Here is a 22,804-nt window from a genome sequence, read left to right on the forward strand (position 1 = left end):
CTTTTGACGGTACAAAATAAATTACGCGTAATCTTTAAAAACCCTAACTAAAAGCATTACGGCTATTAAGTAATCGGTGTGGATAGAATCCGAAAGTGAGTAGCTCCTCGGGTGGTTTTTTTTTGTTTGCTTAAACTCTTTTACGTCATCGATTAAAATATGACTAATGATAGAGTTGCCTCTAAACAATACATAGCAACCCGGGTAAAACCGGGGGAATATATATCTAAGTAGATAACAAAAGGAAAGTACCTAGTGAAAATCGACAGAAAACACCTTTCATATTAAATTTGTCTCTTATTACGAGAAGTTAACACTTGGTCTAGTAGCAACTAAAATGAAATTAAGATGATTAAGAAAGTGAGAAAAATCTTCTCCAAGAAGAACCAAGACGCCGAAGATTCCTTAGTGTTCAGAGAGGTAAAATTATTAGTAAAACTATAGCTCGTGGAAGTAAAAATATCCTCCTAAGCCTTTGTAATAATTTAATTTCAGGTTAATTTGGATGAACTCCCATCAGTTCAAAGTGACACTAGCAGCATATACGAGTATATTGGTACCCCATCTCCCATTTCCAAAACCCCAGACTACAATACACTGACGGTTAAGGATAATGTTTTTCACGCTACTGTGCTCAATTCGCCAGTAAGTTGCTGAATTTCAGCATCCTGTGGTTAGTGGTACATTAATGCCGGGGTATTTTCCGTATTTGTAACTTATAAGGGTGCCAAAGTCGTTTTCACCGAAATTGTCAACGATTCTGGAGTGCGGGAACTCCAACCAGCAGCTTCGGATAACCCCGAAGAAATAATATACATATCGTTGGGTAAGCTCGAAAAGCTTTCAAAATACCAATTAACGCTTAAACCTTTTAATTTTAAATCAAGGGGCCATAAAGCTAATCGAAAGCCTGCAACTTCTGTACCAAACGGAGGAAGCCGTCTTCGTTCCTTTCCCATGGTTACGTAATAGCCAATACGACGCGGAGGATCATTTCGTTCCACTCAAATTGGACGAATGGAACAAAAGTGGTCAGAAACTTATTGAAAGCGATATCGAATTGGAAAGAGTCTTAGCAACTGGAAACAATACTCCGGGACCCAGAAGGGTTCTGGTACAAGCTCAACCGGGAAGTGGCAAAACTACAATCTGTACCCGTCTCGCTTACTTATGGGCCCAGAGCCATGATTCTATGTCCCGGTTTACAGTGGCCATATTGGTTCGCTTGAAAAATATCGAGGGAGAGACTTTGGAAGATTACATTATCAAATTTTGTCATAGAGCCACGCTAGAGAGGAACTCAATTACAACAGTTAGGAATATTCTCAAAGGTATTAATTACAAAGTTTAAGTCCTACTAAGTGCTTGTAACGAATAACCCCTTCGCTCGTAAGATTTAGGACACGAACTGTTGCTCATTTTGGATGGATTTGACGAAACGACCGACGCCGTTAGACAGTCCGTCAACGATGTACTGGGTTTCAAGAAACGTTCCAGTTGTCAATCGTTTCTTAGAGGGGCTACCATCGTTACTACGTCAAGGCCTTTAAAAGAGTTGGACAATAGCCGTTGTTTTGACCGCCGTATTAGAATCGAGGGTATGAAACCGGAAAATCGTGACGCGTTCATAGATAGATACGTTCGGGACAGAACCGCGGCCCAAAACCTTAAAGACTTATTGAAACAGACGTCTTTCGCGGACACCATCTCACCTTTGACACTAACAATTTTGTGTTTCCTGCAAGATAAGGACACGGTAACCAAGTTTCAAACTGAATGGGAGATGATAGAGACTATCTTAAACACTTGGGGTGAACGATGCGTTAAGAACGAGGACCTGCCTTACAAAGGTTGGCATATATCGGTCATTTACTACAAACTTGGCAAAATGTACTTCGACAATCGTTACGTAACGGCAGCCTTCACCGAAAAGCAACTACTAGAAACTTTCAACGAGGATGAGTTAAGATTTCTGAAGGGGTGCAGTCTCTTGGTCAAAACTCCAGGCTTTCACCCAACCCGCGATGGCGAGGACACTTACGAACCGGTACACAAAACGTTCGTGGAGTTTCTAATCGCTAACTACTTAAAATGGGAATACGACAAAAAATACACTACAAAAGCTAAACAACGATTCCTAGTTGAACTAATTCGCCCCAGCATAGAACGCGTTGGTATAAAAGCTTTTGACATTGACTCAAGCGGTGAAATCATGTTTACGTGTTGCGTCGTGGATGGAGTGTACGTTATAGTCACCTTCAAAAACCCTTGGTCCCAAATTCCGAATGTTCATTGCAAATTTTCAACCTCGAGTTTCGCCTCGACGTTAAGCGACGATATACGCAACAAAGAATCTTTGATAAAGATTCGATCTATAATTAAATTATTCAAATTTGATTCAAAATGTTTGGCAATCCCACCACAATTTCGACTTGGAATTGACTACCTATGTCCCACAACCGTAAAATACCCAAACGGAGTAACTTTTACTTACAATATTTATCGGGAAAGTCGACACGAATTTGACCCAGGTTCACTGGCGATTATAGACGATTACGTTAAAGATGTCAACTATTTTGAGTACGACGAGCAGGCGTCTGAAACCGCGCACACTAAGGACGAATGCCACGGAAACCGCGAAATTGTCACCATGTTGCAGCGAGCCATCGACATATCAACCGCCGTATCATGCACCACGCTTTTCTTCAACTGGGAATTTAAACTTATTCGAATGTTTCCGGCTAATCATATGAATACCTTGGAAACAGTCGGACCCTACGCCATTTTACAGCAAACTTTACGACATTTCACTAAACACTACTTGAAGTGTAAAGAACCGTTTTACGCCGTTCCCGAGGCGAAATTGGACGTCAGAGACTTTTTGACGCGTTTTTTCAAATCTCTTCGGTCATGCTCGGTAACCGCCGAAGTGGTAGCCACTTGGAACTATCACGGGCACGTCTTCCTTTGCGTACATGATCCCATGAAAAAAATGACTCAAGCGTACCACGCGAATCCAAAACTTAATTCCCGTAAACCATCGGTTGCGGTAAATGTAGACAAAATGGTCAGCAAGATCGCGACGGTGGCGCATCGACATAGCTTTACGGACGAGAATTTTCATATTCAATTATCGGTGTCGCCGGTTAAAATCAGTTTGACGGTCAATTTAAGGGAAGGACCGCTTTCATTTAAGAGGACGGTCAAATGGCAATTTTTGAGAATTAGAAAATTTTAACGTATAAACATTAGTTTCATTAATTTATATTTTAAATAAATTTTAAAAGTCGAAACGTTCTTATCAAATACTCGTAGCCTATTGCATCAGCTCAGAAAAAATATAATCACGTCTATTAAAAAAACCGCAATGGAAAATCTGACGTCATAATATCGTCATTAAACCAAGAATTAATTTAACATAATCGAAGAATGAGCAACGTTATAAATTTCAACAACCTTAATACTTACCCTGATAAAAAAACTCATACAATAAATGCATTGTTTATTTTTAAGTCTTCTTATTTTGATGTTTGTAATATTTCCAAAAAACTAAGATGCAGTATTAAACCACAGGGATTAAAATAAACACGCTAAATTTCTCTTGAACGAGACTATGACGTATTTGCTTGAAGGAGAGATGTGAAATGGAGTAGTAATGTTGGTGGGCCATGTACGGCTCTCGCGCACGCCCCTACCTTTGGTGAATGGGATTAAGTGCTGTCACGTAGCGCCATTTAAAATTAGAAGCTAGTTCTCGTGAGTTAGATTCTATTTTCAAGACACAGGCGACATTGTCGACGTTTTTGTCCCGAATGACAATACCAAAACGCCATCGTTGCCGTTCCGTAAATGGGGGTACAGAGGCTACGCTAAAGGTATAGGCTATGCTCCGTCTCCACTCTCTCCTCCAAGGTACGCGTTCGTGTTAAATTTTAAATTGACCCTCACGTGGGTGAAATTACTATCTAATCAATCCGACTAAGCATTCGTATTAAACTCTCTTAGTTTGGAACTTACTTCCAATTGAAATACTAAGCTTTCATTAAAACTCGAACATATGGAGCTGTTTCGATTAGGAACGATATTTCTATGCGTAACGTGGTACGCCTGTGTCTTAGGTAAGTCTTCCTTTATGGACTTCAACCTAGTATAATTAACTATCTCGAATATACTAAAAGCAGGAGATCCTAAATTATTCTGCGTTTACGGAAGCTGGGCCGCTCGTCTAAGTGGTGAGGGAAGGTTTCAAATGAAGAATATTCGAACTGAATTATGCGATTATGTCATATACGCCTACGCCGAACTGTCACCCGGAGGAGGCTTGATTGTCAGTGGAGACCCATCTCGAGATCTCGACGATGTTAATGGTAAATAACAGACCCTTTTCAAAGGTCAGAAGGGGAGGGGGGGGGGTTAAATAAGGCTTGTTGATTGACCACCTGGTTTTTCACATACAAATCAGTGCACCCCTTTATAATTATGATTGAAACCATAAGATATGTTCCTTAAGTATAACACTTCCTACACTTCGTAATGCTAGAGACTTCATGAAAGTTAGAGAAAGACGCGAGAGAATTGACTACACTCGGTTAATTTTGTAGTCCATCTTCCTATTTAGTCTCAGTACTAAGCCTTTGACAGCGACTTACTAGGCGTCGCTTTACAAGAACCTGTGACGTTTCTTCATGACAAGCTCCAGTTTGCAACCAGTGACAAACCTATGAAACATATCTTATGAACTTGTGTTGTAACGTAAAGTAATTAATGATAATGTAGCCAACACTACCGGAGCTTACACTAAACTACGAGAACTTAAGCGACAACACCCGCACATCAAAACTTTGATTGCTTTGGGTGGACATAAAGTGCCAGCTTCCAAGTTCTCAAGAGTTGCGGCTATACCTAGAATTCGAGATGGTCTTGGAATTGGGGCGGCGGAATTCACTAGATTTCACGGGTTCGATGGGTTAGCCTTGGCTTGGTTTTATCCTGGTATGTCCAACGAACACGATCTCGGCAATTTCACTGAAATGGTCAGAACCATGTCGTCAAAACTGCGCAATTACGGTTTGGAGCTTGCCGTCTTCACTACTCCCATTACAGACGAACTTAAAAAAGGTTACGACCTTGGGGAGATCGGCCAGTAAGTTTTAAATAATATCTTAAGCCTTGCTTTTAGGTATAATTAATTTTAACCCTAATTAGGTTGGCTGATTACATTTTACCCATGACATTTGACTATCATGGTCCGTGGGAAAGTAAAGTACATCATTTCGCGCCGTTATACGGAGAAGAGTCAACGATAGTCAACAGCGTTGTGAGTTACTGTAAGATTATTCTAAACTAAAACCGAAACTAATTTACTTCAAAATTTTGAAAAGAATGGTACTATCAACTATTTGTTGAACCAAAGTGTTCCAGCCGAAAAGATAGCTTTAGGAATTGCTACGTTTGGTAGAACCTTCACGCTGGAAGACTCTACTAACTACGTCATTGGTTCGCCTTCAATTGGACCGGGTCGACCGGGACTACTTTTAAAAGAAAATGGTTTCCTTGGGTACAACGAAGTAAGATAAGGGGTCATAGTTTAAAACCGAGGTCATTTAAATATTTTTATATCAAAAGCTATGCAAAGAACATCCCTTTCTGAATATTATTGAAGAAACCACCAAAACAACCGTTGAAGGCCCCTACGCCGTCGAGATAGACCAATGGATTTCCTTCGAAGACCAACACAGTATCAAACGCAAAGTGGCATACGCCAAGAAAAATAACCTTTCCGGGGTATTCTTATGGACAATGGACACCGATGACTTTCAAAATAATTGCCGATATGGTACATTACCATTGCACGTCGCGGCGGCCCAAGCTGCAGGAAAAAATGTTTCGCGTATACACAATCCTTAATTGCGCCGAAAAATGTTGACAATTTACCGGGCAACTTGGATTTTTAAGAACAAAAAGGTTTAATTTTAGAACCTCAATAAAAAACTTTTAAAAGCATGAATCTTTCCTTCCGTTGGGTGATTTCATAGTTTTTTTAGTATTTTAGAAGATCAATTCGAAAGAAAGCGAAAAAAAGAACCTTAAACCCACGTGGACTAAATTTTTATTGGGAGTTTTTACTACGGTTCAAAGAGCGGGGACTTTGGTTTTCAATGTAATAGGTTTTATACAACTTTCAGGGTTATAAGTTTGCAGGAAAAAGGAAGTGAAATTCTTCGAGAATATGAACGTGCCCGCGGCGGTGATCTGGTATTCGTCTATCATCGCATATTTTTTTTCTGGAGGAAAGAACAAGATGGTTCGCCCCATAATAATGTTACACAATTACCTTCCTTTTGCTAGACAACGTCAATTCACGCGGGGGCAATGTACGATTGAAGTTGGGTAACAACTTTAACGTAAACCCTAGATTATAACAACCGCATTTCGCGTACAATGAAACTAAAACTTATACAGGCCTTCTCCGAGCAATATCCTTAGATGTTTTTTAACGAGAGTGACGTAATAGATTTCATCCCTTGAAAATTGGCTCTCGTTGAGTTAAAAATAAGATTTCCGACCCAATTCCCTTAAAGGGAGAATGAAACCGAACTTTAGGTTTTAATATAGACTTTAATTTTAGAGAAAGTCCACTTTACAGCGACACTTACCATTGGCAATCAGAACGAGTACTCGACACTACGAACTTAACATAATAAAATCACACTCACCTTTTGATGTACCTGCGCTGGTGTGGCCAGAGAGATGTTGAGTCTGTCCACAGTCCTTTTAACATCACGAAGTACACGCAGATTGTGGTCGTGGACAAGGAGCTTCTACTTATGGGACACGGCTCAATCGAAAGCATTTTGGGCCCATGCATGGTCCCAAATGACCCCCATTCTTACCAATTTGAACTCTACTTTAGATTTAGGCTTAGCGATTTGGCGGTTAAACTAATCGTTTAATGGACCCATTGTTTACGTAAATAATGCAATCTTACTTTGAATAATGGGTCCTCCATCTTAACGTATTACTAGCAGCCCCTTCCCCAAAAGAAGTAGGCATCCATGCCCCAATCTAAATTTATCTACCGATAACGTATTGACTGCAAGAGCAGCTCCATGACCTTATATACATTGGCGGGTGTTCTTCTAACCCCTGGGCAGCTGCGATATCTATGTCGTCTGCTCGTAAAAAGTTCTTTTTTCCCGTTTTGACCCTTTTACCGAGGGTCCCCCGGGCCACAATGAGGGCATTCTTGCAGACAACCAGAGCCAATCCCAGAGACAAAAAACCAAAAAACAACAAAAGATGACAGGCAATGACTATAGAAAACGAACTTTGTAGGGGAACCAATGATTTTATTGCCTAATTCATGGGCGCCCAAAAGTTGTTAACTTGAGCGGGGGAAACATTTCTTCTTTGTATTTCGAGTTTAAGGACTTTGAAATACCACCCATTTCGAAAATTAGTCTTCTTTAGTAAACCTAAACCGTTGGTAAAATTATATTTTTGGGGGGTTCTCAATCCCGAGCTAGGTCTCATCGCTAATCTGGTACAGAAGAAGAATCAGGATACCAAAGTACTTGGTTCAACTTCGTAGAGTTAATACGGTTCAGGGTTGGAAGATGGGTAGATTTTGTTTAAGCCTGATTTTGTCATCTTCACGGGGTACTCGTACATTAACTTACTTAAGTCGAACTAAGTGTGATAGAAGCTGGGGTTAAAACGTTCGGCTCGAGATCTAAAGGAGTGACTTTGGCAGGACCACCCCCGCTTTCGAAATGTCGGGTATAAGAAGCGAGTTATAGCGGACCCAAAAGCTGATACAACGCACGTGCAGCGTACGAGGTTTTTACGACTTCTCCAAATCTCCCTTGCCTGACGTATATCCTTTAAGGAGAAGTCTCAGATGTCTCATGAAACATCTAAGAACCTGAGTTTACTAAAAACTAACGGATTTCAATAAGCTTTCAAAGGCCACGAATCAGTAACGAGCCTAAATACATCAAATTGTAGAGCTAATTAAGAGGTTTATAATGAGCCAAAAAACTTCAAAATCGAATAAGAAATAAGAAATTTGCGAGTCTTGAAAGATTGACGTTTTTGACATCAAAAAAATCGTTCTCATTTAAATTTCTAAGGGCAACTTTGACGCCTTATAACTTCCTTATTTATAATCCGATTTCGGCTTTATTTAAACCATTTTAAAGCTACGTTTCCGTTCTTTTCAAAGCCTAATTTAAATTTCGTGCGACTTTCTCTTTGCGCCTCTCCAAGCACTCTTTCTCGCGATTTCGTTTTTCTCTGGGATATGGTAGAAGCTTCGAAGAGAGAATTTTCTCTTCTTTTCCGTGGAGACATCCCAACAGATACCTAAGGAGTAATATGGGTTGCAGCTGGATGCTGCCTTTGAATAGATGCAGCTGCGAATTAATACGAATCAAGATGGGGGGAGGCTAAAGATGGGAGAGAAAAGTTATACTAATACCTTCGTTTGACGATATCGATACCCCCATATTGAAACTCTTAAACGCCAACATTTTTATCTTATGATACTGCCAGCGTGGAGTCTGTAACCAAAAGAATGACTAATTCCTGCAGTGATTCCAAGTCCAGCCGTTGTTTTACTTCAAAGAATGGTTTTCACGGTTTCTGAAACAACAGCCAATATCAAATATAGATGACTTGCTAAAAGAGTTAGATTACTGATAGAGATAGAACATAAGTTTATAAATTATATGTTTGCCTAAGTTTGACACTGGTTATAGAGAGAGAGAGAGCTGCTGGTGAAGTGAGGTATTATAGATTCTCTTAAGGTTACGCTTTGTTATGTCTGTCAAAGGCTTAGAACCGATTTAATATCAAGATGAACCAGTGCTAAAACCTACAGTGCAGTTAAATTAATTATCATCTCTACAGATAAAACTGTACTATTACAAAGTATGGAAGTGGCATACTTATTGAATAGATCTATGATTAAACTTATAAGGAAAAAAACTTGATTATTCTTCCTGTGAAATTGTTCGTATCTTCACAAATGTAACAATTAAATTAGTTGGAATTTCGAGGGTGTCGTTCATTTGCTTATCTGTGATTGATAAAAAGTAGGTTTTAATATAAAAGATGTTGGTCTTGTCATGTTTTTGGAATCTTGAACCATGCTAAAAGTGTTGAGTAATCCGCAAAGTAAATTAGCGTTCACTATGTGGGTGGTTTGTAAAAAAAAATAAAAAAAAAAACTTCGAAAACGTTATCTCTTTACAAGAATTTCGTGATGTTTCGAAATGATTTTAAGTGTATCCTATTAAAAAATTGAAACACTACGCCTATCTGTTAAGCTTATAATCTAAAAGTATATTAGATATTTTATCTAGTTTCTATAAAGGCGGTTTGAAAATATAACTCGTTGTTTGGAAATAAATATAAGTTTTACCAGGTCTTTCTCAATAATCAGAAATATTTATATTTTAAAAATAAAAATAGTGAAACCCGTCTAGTACCGAATCAGACATTTTTCAAGTTTGGATGACGCGCGAAAAATGGCACGTGCATTTTCAAATTAGGCTTAGCACGTATACAAACATTTGTCAAGTTTTGGCGCGAGAAGAATAACGCGTGCTTTAAATTTTGCATTTTCAAATTAGGCTTAACTATTTTTAACAAATAAATGCGATCAACTTTCTAAAATACTATAACCTTAAAGATAAAATTACAAAATAGGTCCACTTGCGTATATTTCCGTCTGCACAAATCACAAAGTTAAAAGCTAAATTAGATTTCCCTTTTGAGGCATCAGTTATAAAACAAATAACTTTATTATATCCCTACATATAACCTAGTCATAATTAACCTTATAACCCCGATCCCAAAAAAAAAAAGAAAAAATACTAGACTACCAAGCTAGCTACTATTAAAATGTTTATTTTGAACCCTAGCCGAAAGAAAAAATAAATTACAAGCTCTCAGTAAACTTTGGTAAAGTTTATTTAAGCCTACATTCATTTTTAGGGCCTCGATGCGAACTTCAGACTGATGCTACTACAGGGGAATAATTCCCAATATTTTTAATCCGCGAACTTGACATAAAAATCTTTCAATATAGCCGGTGTAGGCTTTTAATATAAATTATGTACGAACATTAGCCTGCTCTAAAAGACGCGCGAATAAATTTCCAAGTAATTTAAACTTCCTGGAGCTCCAAAACACTTTTGTAGGAAAACTCTTAAGTCTTAAATAACATACTTTGGTTTGGACAACATTACGCCCTATTTTATATACGCATCTATACACCCATCGTTAGCCAGTTAATTCTATACATTCTTGACAGAAATGAAGATCTCTTTCGGGGGTTTAAAAAAATCAAGGTCGAAATTAGGCCCGAATTAGGCTTAGCTTGGTTTGATTCTTAAGGCCTACTCAGACTGAACAAAAATTTTACGTTCACAAGTATCAACGACTATGTAAAAGATTCGTGGGTTTAGTTTCAAAATCTTCAGTTTCGCCGGGCAGGTTCGAGATGGGCCTTTTCTTTAGTCATAGCTCACTGGATCATGCCCAGTGAGCTATGCATTAGCAGAGCTCTGTAAAAAGGTTTAGGATTCTTGCCAGTTTGGATTCCGCTCGGCTCTAGAAATCACTCGTTTTAAGTCGTCCGCTTTCACGTCTGAACAGGGACTTAACATTTTACTATGGTCTGAAGGGGCCTTAAGGCTAATAAGTCAGCGATGAGCCTCTAGAATATTTTGGGATAAAAACTCTTTAGTCCACGCTGATGTCGGGGCCCCGGCTGCAAAACCAATTTATCAGTCAATGTTTAGAGAGGTTCTTTACAAAATGGGGGATGATGGGTTTTGGCGAACTTCGCTCTTTCGAAATGGTCCGTAAACTGTCACACCATTAACCCGATTGCCCTCATATTAGAGACGGGCCAGTTCTTCCCCATTTTAGGCAGCTAAAGTCCCTAAAACTTAAGAAAGCTTACATTATTTGTGTATAAATTTTAAATAATCTCAAAAAACTTTGAGCACCATGCATGTTGACAACCAAATTTAGATAAGTAAAGTGACCCGAATCTGAAAATACATTTGAAATAAAATGATTTTAATGCAAATTGCAGAAAGAATATGACACGAACCATATTGTACTTAATTGTTTACCGCTTTGGTTTATTGAGGGTCCGCGGGTGTGACTTGGGTAATGTAGAAAGCCATGAAAAAAATAAAATGCATAAACAAATGGTCGTTACGCGACCATAAAAAAAAAGACCCACAACGCGAAGGGCACCTATATACTGCACGTCTTCATTTAAGGACCACCTAAGACGACAAAGTGTGTCAGAAAACAGAGATCATAATTTAAAGATAAAACCAGATAATTGATTAAATGAAAGCTATACTGCAGGTACTAAAGGAATAAATGTTGCAGGTAATTAACGAAAGAAAGATAAGAATATGCAGGTAATTTAACGAAAAAAGATAAGGATTAGCAGGTAATTTAACGAAATAAAGATAAGAATATGCAGGTAATTTGACGAAAGAAAGATAAGAATATGCAGGTAATCAACAAAAGAAAGATAAGGATTAGCAGGTAATTTATCTAAAGAAAGATAAGGACTAGCAGGTAATTTATCTAAAGAAAGATAAGGACTAGCAGGTAATTTATCTAAAGAAAAATAATGATTAGCAGGTAATTTATCTAAAGAAAGATAATGATTAGCAGGTAATTTATCTAAAGAAAGATAATGATTAGCATGTAGTAATGGACAGCGAGACATTTAAAAATGCGCACCAGGTAAAAAAACGTACGCTCTGAGCAACCTATATAAATTATTAGGGATAATTATGTATACGCAAGCTAAATTTAATTGCCAGAAATACTTGCTAACGATGCAATCAAATCGTCGAAATAATTCGTCAATAAATGTAATTTAATTCCGAGTAAAGTATTTAATAAATCCGGTAGTACAATATCTGAACCCCTTTATAACTAAAAAATTAGTCCATACGCAATCACAATCTTAATTCCATGTTGACGTTAATTCCAAAGTATCAAGAAGGGAGGTTCTTTAAGACGTTTAGTCGCTCCTTTGATTGGCTGGAATTCCGATCATCCCACCAGTTTCGGCGGAGCTAAGATGAAAGATTCCAAGGCACGAAACCATCCCAATTGGATCATTGCCGCCACCCAAGAGTCGTCGTACTCTCCCTTAGCTAACTCATGCCCGAAATCTTAGCGAAACCGTTCCGTACAAGGGGGAGCAGCGAGGGACAGTGAGACGTTTCTGGCACGAGAAGTTACAGCCCTAGAGTCTTAGGCCTTCTGGGAGCGAGGGGTGAGTTCTTGCTCGCTTCCGAAAGAAGAAAATAATAGCAACAGAACAAATTTGACTCGATCCAGGGGTGGAAAGCCATAGGAACCTCAAAAGGCTAAGGGGAGAAAGGGGGTCAGTTAAAAGAGGACCATCTACCGTTAGACGTTTGTCTCTACACTGCGGCAAAAATCGGTGTTGTGATTACGACCAAGATACACAAACCAGTAGAGGACTACATTGTGGATGGACTAAGGAACACCCTGAGGCGATCTGAAATTTTGTTGCGAATTATCGGCAAAGGATTAATTGTGGACACCGAAGTTTTGGAGAGAAGATTGAGTGGAGCGTAAAGGTTGTTTTGGAAATTCCAGGAATTGATATCAGGGAAGACTTTGTTACAATTGTTTCAAGATTCAAAACAATCCCTGACAGATAACAACGCTTCTAAATCAGTAATTATTGTCTTACTAGTGAAATCAGTAAGTAAATCATCACACGTCATACGTATTTGAACTAAACTACGCGCGGTATGTCCAGAAAATTATAACCCTTTGCTTAGTCCTTAAATGGATTTAGTCTACGTTGAATCCGAAAAACGTGATAGAAACATGTTAGGTCTAGAAGTTGTTAACCCTTCCGGTACCATGGTGACGCAAGCCACGGATGTCGTCTCATCGACAAACGCATCCTCTAATCATCAGCAAATCAGTGACTTTTTCGTCAATTCCGGCGTTCACCTAAACACGTACGATACCGTGAAATGCGAACCCGAGTATTACGGTGACCATCAGAGAATTTACGATACGTCGGACTTTAACGTACAGCATCAACACCACGAGGTTTTACTGCCGAGATTCGCGGACCCGGTTGACTTTCTAGCTTCCATGGGACAGCAAGAGATAAGTACGGTTCCGGGCAGTAATCCGACATCTTACGGGGGACATTTTAAATCGGGTGACGTTGCTCATGGGAATGTCGTCGGCAATGATCGCGTTTCGTCTTCGAAAATGAGGAAAAGTGACGGAGGCGCCGGAGAAGATACTGTCGTTGTCGCCGGGAAAGAAATGGAAAGCGGGTCGACGACTAAAGAAGGGGCCGGTATTGGTGATCATAGCCGAGATAGCGTCGTCGCTTCTGGCGGCGAAAGAGATAAAACTACGCACCATAACACGCACGGTGGTGGTAAGGATTTCGTGTCAATGTACCCCGTAATTGACTCTCTCTTAACCCCCCAAACCATTGATGAGGGGTACCGTTTAACTAATTTGTTGTGACGTTTCATTTACGCGTGATAAATGCTAACCCATTTAAATTGCTCAATTACATGCGTTAATTAGTATATAAAATCTTATATAACTTCTGATTATTGTCGACGATAATTTGGAGTTAGGTACCAAACAATTTAGAACATGTTTGTTCTCTTGCGTTTTTAAGCCTAATTATTGTCAGAGAAGGCTTACTTTCAGGGGCATGCCCAAGGGTTCTAGAAAGAGAATAGAAGTTTAAAAGCTAAACTACCTTAGTTTTCCCTTAGTGCATATTAACTAAATTTGTTCTCATTTAATCTCTTCCTAGGGTCTGAATCAGGTACTGAAAAAGATAAAGACACGTCGGGTACCAACAAGAAAAGTAGTACTAGTGTCGGTTTGCGTCGTCAAGAGAAACCGCCTTACTCTTACATCGCGTTAATTGTCATGGCCATACAAAGTTCACCTTCCAAAAGACTAACTTTAAACGAAATTTACCAATTTCTGAAACAACGCTTCCCATTTTTCCGGGGCAGTTACCAAGGCTGGAAAAACTCAGTTCGTCATAACCTATCTTTAAACGAATGTTTCATCAAGTTACCCAAAGGCTTAGGACGTCCCGGTAAAGGTCATTATTGGACCATTGACCCCGCAAGCGAATACATGTTCGAGGAAGGGTCATTTCGCAGGAGACCACGTGGTTTCCGCCGTAAGTGTCAAGCCACGAAAGCGTATCCTTCGTACTACCATCAAAACCCTGCCTTGTCCGTTTTCGGAAGTCCGTATGACGTGGGTCAACCTAGTCCTAACGTAACTTGCGGTACGACAACTATCGGTACCTTCCCAACGAGTGGTACCACGCAGTTTCTGAACCAAGCGAACGAAATGGATTATGGGTACGCTTCAGGGGCAAGACTGGCCGCTTCAAATAGTCATTACTTCTCGAGTTGCGCTTTGAGTAGCGGTGGAAGTATGGCTGTTTTACCACCAGGATCTAATCAAATGCCGGATACCTCCGCGGCGGCCGCGGATTTGCAAAGTCAAATGGCTTCGACACCCAACGTGATTTATAACGGTGTAGAAACTGAGAGAGACAATCAGCATTTATCCTGGTGGCATAATCCTTATTCGACCACGGGAGTAGGAACAATCGGAGGGTGCTCTTACGGAAGTAAACAACAAGTACCCAGTCCCGGGGTTTCAAATAGTCCGTCCTTGAGCACCGGTAATGGTGGCTCGATAAGGAATGGGTCAACACCCCCAACAAGTATTTGCAATGGCGTGGCTAATATGATACAGGAGTCAGCTACGACTTACAGTAACCCTTCAAGTACCGCTGCAATGCAGAATGACAGTGCAGGTGCATTCAGAAATTCAGGTAATATGACATGAATTTGTGATTATTTTAAATGAAAATTGAGCTAGGATAATCACAAAAACCGGGACACTTAGGGTTAAAGTTCTTTAAATCCCATATTATTAACTACTTCCTGATCTTTAAGTACGGAAATCTCAATTGCATTAGTTAAACAAACCGAATTTAAAAGCCCCATATTGAAAAACTAACATTGAAAACTTATGCGTTAGAGAGAAGACTTTATTTTAGCCCTATAACACCAAACTATAGTTTTTTCAGGTCTGTATCATCGGATAAACACGTATTGAGAGAGACAGGGGGAGAATTTTATGATTATTATTATTACCGACCAAAAAAGGAGGGAAGCGTATAACATGCACGAGAGAAATTTGGCGCGAAAACGGCTTTCCTTTCATTTCCCGCGCAACCAAATTAATGAGGAGCCAAAGTTTAAACAAGTACTATAGAGATAGCGCGAGAAAATATATAATAAAAGTCCAGAATGCAATGGCATAGTTTAAATCAATCCACGAGCAACTTCACCCTCACCTTCTACAAGACTAAAAGTCAAAGAACATTCAAAGGTTAGGATTACGGCGCGAGAGATTTGATCAAAAAGGTCTATGGGTTCCAAGGCGGCTAGGCCTAATTCCAGATGGATTCATTCTCGATATTGCTGGCTAATCCCATAGATCATTCGAGGTTTTGAGGCTGATTTAGAATAAAAGCTCGCGCTTGGTTCTTTGGTAAAAAAAGGTCTTAGAGCTCGTAACCATCTGGGAACGGGAGAAGGTCGGGCCAAATAGGCAAATTTCGGGATTGCAGAATAGAAAATTGATATTAATACATGGCAACGTCGGACCGGAAGAAGTTTTTCTCTCAACACTTAACTATAGTTCTTCCCCGTTTTTGTGATTTCCTTTTCTTAAACTTCATAAGACAAGCCGACTGCTTAATAATAAATATTACCGGCATTATGTAAAGAAGGGGTTCGTTTTGATATAGTATAAGCATGCGAAAGCTTTTCTTCTAGAGACTCCCACGCATTGAAATATAACATGCGGGTACCCGTCTGTCTGAGAAGTTAAAAGGATATTTGGAAAAATGTTTGACAATTTCAGAATGGGATATCTCCCTTATTTAAGATACAATTATCATGATACTTGGCTCAATTACTCTATAGAATGTCTAGTTTCTAACGCGACATCTCAACCCCAGAGCCCAAATACGAACGTTACTTGGGTAGCTGAAAATGTTGGGTCAATAAAAAATAAGAATATCTAGGGAACCTGATCTTAGTGGTCTTAGTTAAGAAGTGGAGGTCGATCATGCATGATACTTAGAGCAATTACTCTACAGAATACATAGTTCCTCATGACACAATCTCATTAGTTTTTAGACGTGATTCAATTTGGGAAACGAAGAATATCTTGGGAACCCGGTCTTAATGGTCTTCGTTAAGAAGTCTAAGAGGTCTGGCATGATACTTAGAGCAATTACTCTACAGAATATCTGGTTCCTGTTAACACTATCTCATTAGTTTTTAGATCTGATTCAAAATTTCAAATTTAGATGGAACCATAATTTTAAACCCAGCAGAAAATTAGCATAAAGAGACAATAGATAATGCAAAAAAAGATAACAATATAAACGTATTTTTACCTTTCGATAAATCCCGTATTTCGAGGTAATCCTTTAACATTTTGAGCTCACTGTTAGGCCTACCTTCATGATGAGAAGATGTTAACCGTACGGAATTCAATGGACAAACTGTTTCTAGCCGGAGCGGCTTGTCTGAAAAACGAACGAGAAAAGAAAATGTAAATATTAAGCCGTTGCAAATATCTAGCTTACATTATCCGATAGTTTACACATTTTTGGATTGGATATAATGTAAGCTAAAAACTAACCAAGCAAGCAAGCAAGCAGCGGCATTCGGAGACTACTCGCTTCTTTTTTCGTTACGGTTTACAAACGTCTAGAAGCAATATAGCTTTTTTGGGCCGACATTTGTTTATAGATTTCAAAAAGGCTTTGGCTCTCAAGTAACAGTACGCCTTGGCAAGCGCCAATGAACCAATGAATTTGTCGGGGAAATTCGCGCTTCCGGACACTTTGCCTGATCGTGTTTATAAATATTCCGAGCTTAAAAAACTAAACTATATTAAACATATTACTCGGTTCTCACGTATCTCGACCCATAACAACCCTCCCGACGTTTCTCGTAACTGTATACATTAAGTCTAGCTTGTAATTTAAACAATATTAAACAATATATTGATCTTTTGATAGGCGGCGATTGCCTTGAGAGAAATACATTTCAAACTATAAACTTATGGGAAGAAATCTGAAATTATTAGCATTTATACAAGATTATCAAAATAATCATCAACTTGGGATTTGTATATAATTAAAATCCTGTGAGAACACGACCCTTGTTGAAACGGAAGGCGACCCAGAACGTCTTGGGAATATAGTATACGATTTAACGGGACATCAGGTCCCAATGGACCTTCCGTATTCGTGACACGATTAAGTCAACTCCTCTTAGGGTAGGGTGTCAATGTCACAATTCAAATCAGGATGTCAGCTCAAATTCTACCTGACGTACCCATAATCTCATAAGTTGAAGTGTTGTATACACGCTTTGGTTTAGGAACACGGTGAGATAGTCAGTGTATCCTCACGCAGTTATGGTACAAATTTTACTTCAAGTTCTGATCTTCCAGAAGCTTCTTGGCTTACTCTGACGTACGTTTCTGATACCCCATTTTTATCCAAGCTAATAAATAACCCGAACCCAGAGACGCTGAGACTTTCCATAATGGCTGACGCGCGCGCGCTGCACCACTCCAAATTCGTAGAGAAATCATTTTTCTAACGTTTTTTCGCCCCCGTTGGCCCTGGGTTCCTTATTTTAGATGCGTGGTTAGTATAAAACCTAAGCTATCAACCCCGTGATAGACTAACGGAATGGTACCTCCTTGGGTAAGTCAAAAAAAAAAAAAAAAAAAAAAAAAAAAAAGCCCGGGTCGCGAGTTGAGAGAGGGTCCGATAAGAGATTCGACTTCTTCTTCTATACTCGCTAAGTGTCGACGTCTAAGAGAAGTGAGCTGCTCTGGGCAAATGATGGATCTTCCTGCGGGTTGGATTCGGGCGCACCCCTTGCTAAGCCTAACGCCAAACCAAATTGAAAAACAAATAGGACTACTACTAAGACTAAAGGGTTTAAAATTCCTTGTCTATACGTACGACTATACTTGTCTTATTTTGTAATTTGACGCTTTACTTAAGCCTTGGTCAATTTGTGCATGGGGCTTCGGGAACTGTCATGGTGGGTGACATTCGATACTCTAGTTGGGAAAAACTTGGAATCTTTGGCCAGGGAACTCTCGGAGAGAATTCTGGGGGGCTAAGGGTGCTCTATCTCATACTTCTATCATCTGACACTAAATTCCTTAACTATATACCTTAATTGCTCGATGATGGGGCCCAACTGACGTTGCTTAATGGTAAAGAATGCAGTTTATTTTGTTTTGGTATGGGTACTCGCCCGGAAAAGTTAATTTGAATTGCAAAGTTGCCTTACTTTGCACAAAGTTTGAACCAATTGGGACTTCCAATGTTGTATTTAACTATTCTAAAGCATTACACTGCGCTATGTTGGCGCCCTTTGAGATAGCTTGATATTAATAGGTCATTGGAGCCTTAGAAATCTCTATGCTACCGAAACTATACCAAACAGCTAATAAATTTGAAATGTAGGATGTTTGTACAAAAATCCATTGAACAGTTTACATTTTGGCAAAAATCAAAAATTGTCCTAGGGGGGTTTATGGTTTAATCTTACTAAATTTCTGACTATATGGGACGTCATCAAAGAGCTTAAAGATGTTATGGGCGAATGGCCAAAAAGTCAAAAAGACTGTCGGAATATATCTAAGCCTTACGTACGTGTCGGCGAGGGAGGGAGGGCTGTTGGAATCCGAATACAATGATTACCGTTATGGCTGGTTTAGAAATAAAAGGTTTTAAAGGCCCGAATATCGAGGACGCAATCCCTCGCTGCTCTGTGTTCTGGTAGGGGAAGAACGCGTGTCGACGACGTGTGTGGCCTCGAGATGTCTCGCGAGAAAACCGAGACCTTTTTCACTTCGGAAGGAGGCTAGGTTTCCCTTCCTTTCATACCACATGGCCTCTGAAGAAACCAACGTGCACCCTCAGCTACAATGCGCACAAGGAACTAAAACACTATAAAATACTATAGAGCTTAGACACAGACGAAAAGTTTCAACTATCTCTTGGTGTAATGTAGAACCATGCCATATCGTACCATAATATCCCCGGGCCCGGTCCGTCTTCACGTGCTGGGTGGTGAACGAATCTTTGAAAGCCAATGATAATTCTAATCGCGGTAATTGGAATCAGTTGGATAATTAGCTAGAGCCTACTACTTATTATTTTAGAAATTAGGGTTAACGCTTGATAAGACCTAAGTGCTGAAAATATTACTGGATGAGTGTTCAAAGGTTCATGTCATAAAATATTTTAGGGTGGCATCGTAAACTTTCGTCACCCTTTAACATTAGCAAACGTGTACCCGAAACTACTATACCTACTGCTTCAATCTAAGCTATAATTAATGCATATACATACATATAATTACAGGTATATCACCCAATTGGTCTACCACCATGCGACCACCAACCTGCCCAACAATGGACCCCACAAATAAACCCTCACCGGATACATCCCCGACCCATTCAACCTGCGCAACAGTCAGTAGTCCCAACAGTTACAACAACCGCGAAAACAACCTTAGCCCTAATTCAATAAAAAGTGGTGGCGGTTCAACTCAAGCAACATCTTACCAGAGTTCACCAACCTGGCCATCAAACAACTTAAACAACCCTAGTTCGGTTGAAAATCTGAACGTACGTCAAACGAGCGTTAATAATAACGGTTGGCCGTATTCGGAATCTCCATTGTATTGTTAAAAGTGGTGCGATGGTAAAATAGATTAACTTGCATATCTTCCAAGTCCAAAAAAACTTCGAAAGACCATGTGTTGAGCCATGAGACAGACTCGTAGAGGGACGTTGGACTTTCATTGATGGCGGTAATGCTTTAGCCATTGTTTTTTTGCACTATCCTCAAGACCCATTCTCCATTCTTGAAATAACATCCGGTATTGTGTCTGAGTTTTGTTTTCTTTAGCGTACGTACGGTAATCTTTGGTCGTCTGTTTTCTTCCGTATTTACGACTTGAAAGGGGATAAAAAAACTTGGCTTTTTATTTATCTGTAAATAAAAATAAAATAAAATATTCATATTAGATTTAGATAAATGAAAAATATTATTTTAAGTGTTGTTAATTAAATAAATCTTTTTTTTTGGCTCTAATCATTTTATTTTAAGTGTTTCATTTTAAATTAAATTGAAGTGAAAATAAATTTATGAATATTTCTTTCTCAATGTATAAATAAATAAATTAATTAATTAAATAAATAAATAAATACGCTGATTATAATATGGATATAGGTGTTTTTAAGTGTTAATGTTTTATGGATGTTAATAACTTATTTTAATAATATTATTAAATATTCGGCTATTGTTATTTAAATAAAAAACAAAATGGTGACATTGATATTTGCAGTTATTATTTTTAATTTGTGGAATAAACTTTAATAAATATTTCACGTGTTAGGAAAAGGAAATTCGCGTTAAATATTTTTCAGGTTTAGAAAGAAGCACGTGAAATATTTTTATGATTTGCAGTAAAACACGTGAAATATTTTTTAAATCGCTCGTGAAGTTTAATAAAAAGATTTCCCCATCACTTCAAAATTAAAAGGAAAAATAATATATTTTAAAATTGGCGTACATCTTTTTTGCAGGCCAATAAATATAATTTGGCATAGTTCGACTCCATAAATTTTTAATGCCGTCTCAAACGTCGAAAATTATCGGTAATATAAAATCTATAGCCCCTTACGTCACATTCGTCGTATTGATCGAACTTGGTGGAAAGTGACAGAGGAACTAAAAAAACGCGATAATATTTTTATCAAAAGTTATAAAAATTGTCGCATACAAGAAAAAACTTGATAAGCTTCCTTGTTTTCTATCGAATATTTCCCACGTAGCTTAAATTACGAACTCTAAAACTAAAAACCAAAAAAAAAATCTAAAGTCTATACTTTTCATTAAATGTCGAACAAGGTTCGACTATAACATTATAATCCAATTTTCGCCCTTCAAGATATAATTAAAAACAAAAGTGTATTAATCGGAAGTATTAAGTCATCTCTTGGGAACAGGGAACAGTTTCCTTTTGGACCTATTCCAATATTTCTCGCGGTAGAAGTCCAGTTAAAAGTAAAGATAAGCCAAATTTCGACTTGAAAACTTCAAGATAATCTACTTTAGACTAAAAATCAACTGATAATTTTCAGCGTCAGGATAAAATATGGAATAAATGTATCTATTTGATACCCATAATCTAAAGTACGTGTTTTATTAGTTTCTCCAGTTTTTATGGTAAATTTTCGAATAGAAACTTAAGCTATAGTCCTATACTTCGAGTTGGGAACTTTTTCAAAGATAACAAAACATTGCGTCAATGCATTCTCGGGTTAATAGCGAGGGGGTAATCACTCTGTACAAAGATTACGAGTTGATTACCTGTAATCATTTTACCAGCAGGGTATAATTAATATCTAGTACGTACAGCCAGCTGCGAGTTAGAGCGTGCACTGATTGGAAAAATTGAAATTTAAATAAAACTATAAAATATTTGTTATTTACATAAATTTGGTTTGGGACTTTTTTCTTTGCGAAGTAGCCGACCCCGTGTCGTATTATACCGTCTTCCATAGCCCAAAAAAATATAGGAAATACGTCAGTAATGTCTGTTAGACATTCATCGTTGGCGGTCCCATTTTTTTAGACCCTGAAGTAAAATCTGGACAGTGTCAGGGTGACGAGAGGTCAAGACCGTCTTTATTACGAGGTCCCCTACGCGTTAAAAGCAGCCCCCGTCCTAAACCAAAAAAAAATTAATGTCCTAAAACTTCTTCTAGCTAGAAACCCCTGATCTCAAACTAAAACCAATTTTCAAAAGAAAAAACAAAAAAATGTGATTCCAACTCGCCACCACACCACTACCCGCTGGTCTCAAATTACTTTGGGTGTAAAAATATTTTCCGGGGACGTTTTGAGCGAGGGACAACTACCGTATTCGTATTTTAACTTGAGGCCTTAACTAATTTACTGTGGGGGGTTTTTTTAGGTTACGGGGGTGAGCTATAAGAGAAGGGGAATCAATGTTATGCTAGCAACTGTCAACGCTGTCTCATTAGCCAATTGCTCGCTGACAATTTTCAAGAAACAAACATCATACTGAAGAAATGTTACGTATAGTTTTTGTCTTTAGAAATAATTTCTTGGGTTGGTTTCCAAGACAAGTGAATTAAATGGAACCGAACCAGTAGTTTCATTATAATTAATCATCGTTAATTAAATTGAAATTTTAGTGATGCTGTTAAAGGTATATAGAGATAGCAGAAAGTGGGACACTAGAGTGGATATAAGATTTCCATAGTGCCCAGTATGATTAGGACGCTGGGTCAAGGTTCATTTCCAGCGTTTTTGGTCGACCAATCAACGATACGTTAATTTCCTAAGTTTAAACTAACTTCGACAATGATCCAAATTTATTTATAGCCCTTGAGCGGCTTGGATTGTAAGATGTGTATCTAAATAGCTCAATGAGTACAGGTCTCAAATCCTAACCATCAGCAAAGTCCTAAAATTTTGCGCCATCTATATTGTGAGCAGTTTCTAAAATTTCACATACGAATTTTGATGTAATTAATTTAGAATATCATTTAAGATTAA

The 22,804-nt window shown here is 38.6% G+C and overlaps 3 protein-coding genes across 3 annotated transcripts; all 3 read left to right on the top strand.

Annotated features, from left to right (window-relative positions):
* The first annotated feature begins 288 nt into the window (after positions 1-288).
* Positions 289-3,510, top strand: LOC149690599 (uncharacterized). The gene is made up of 5 exons (XM_089870525.1): positions 289-420; positions 496-645; positions 724-826; positions 888-1,331; positions 1,395-3,510. The coding sequence occupies exons 1-5, from the start codon at positions 349-351 to the stop codon at positions 3,236-3,238; spliced, it is 2,613 nt and encodes an 870-aa protein (XP_089726651.1). The 5' UTR covers positions 289-348; the 3' UTR covers positions 3,239-3,510.
* Positions 3,511-3,827: 317 nt separating this feature from the next.
* Positions 3,828-5,907, top strand: LOC149690600 (chitinase-3-like protein 1). The gene is made up of 7 exons (XM_089870173.1): positions 3,828-3,912; positions 4,006-4,118; positions 4,182-4,367; positions 4,777-5,143; positions 5,206-5,317; positions 5,382-5,567; positions 5,626-5,907. The coding sequence occupies exons 2-7, from the start codon at positions 4,058-4,060 to the stop codon at positions 5,905-5,907; spliced, it is 1,194 nt and encodes a 397-aa protein (XP_089726299.1). The 5' UTR covers positions 3,828-3,912; positions 4,006-4,057.
* Positions 5,908-12,157: 6,250 nt separating this feature from the next.
* Positions 12,158-19,902, top strand: LOC149690601 (uncharacterized). The gene is made up of 3 exons (XM_089870167.1): positions 12,158-13,483; positions 13,877-14,926; positions 19,574-19,902. Exons 1-3 carry the CDS (start codon positions 12,868-12,870, stop codon positions 19,900-19,902), a joined length of 1,995 nt encoding a protein of 664 aa, XP_089726293.1. The 5' UTR covers positions 12,158-12,867.
* Positions 19,903-22,804: the final 2,902 nt, after the last annotated feature.

The sequence above is a fragment of the Phalangium opilio genome, unplaced genomic scaffold, assembly GCF_054372755.1.
Source record: "Phalangium opilio isolate 3A_F unplaced genomic scaffold, DU_Popi_V2 ptg000031l_1, whole genome shotgun sequence".
Classification (NCBI taxonomy): Eukaryota; Metazoa; Arthropoda; class Arachnida; order Opiliones; family Phalangiidae; genus Phalangium; species Phalangium opilio.

What these genes read in the sequence shown, in the direction of transcription:
- LOC149690599 (XM_089870525.1), top strand. Translation starts at nt 349, where the DNA reads ATGATTAAGAAAGTGAGAAAAATCTTCTCCAAGAAGAACCAAGACGCC. An exon ending in AATAATATACATATCGTTGG is followed by an intron (nt 827 to 887) that starts GTAAGCTCGAAA and finishes TTTTAAATCAAG; the next exon opens with GGGCCATAAAGCTAATCGAA. An exon ending in AGTTAGGAATATTCTCAAAG is followed by an intron (nt 1,332 to 1,394) that starts GTATTAATTACA and finishes TTCGCTCGTAAG; the next exon opens with ATTTAGGACACGAACTGTTG.
- LOC149690600 (XM_089870173.1), top strand. Translation starts at nt 4,058, where the DNA reads ATGGAGCTGTTTCGATTAGGAACGATATTTCTATGCGTAACGTGGTAC. An exon ending in GTGGTACGCCTGTGTCTTAG is followed by an intron (nt 4,119 to 4,181) that starts GTAAGTCTTCCT and finishes TACTAAAAGCAG; the next exon opens with GAGATCCTAAATTATTCTGC. An exon ending in AGATCTCGACGATGTTAATG is followed by an intron (nt 4,368 to 4,776) that starts GTAAATAACAGA and finishes ATGATAATGTAG; the next exon opens with CCAACACTACCGGAGCTTAC.
- LOC149690601 (XM_089870167.1), top strand. Translation starts at nt 12,868, where the DNA reads ATGGATTTAGTCTACGTTGAATCCGAAAAACGTGATAGAAACATGTTA. An exon ending in CCATAACACGCACGGTGGTG is followed by an intron (nt 13,484 to 13,876) that starts GTAAGGATTTCG and finishes ATCTCTTCCTAG; the next exon opens with GGTCTGAATCAGGTACTGAA. An exon ending in AGGTGCATTCAGAAATTCAG is followed by an intron (nt 14,927 to 19,573) that starts GTAATATGACAT and finishes ATATAATTACAG; the next exon opens with GTATATCACCCAATTGGTCT.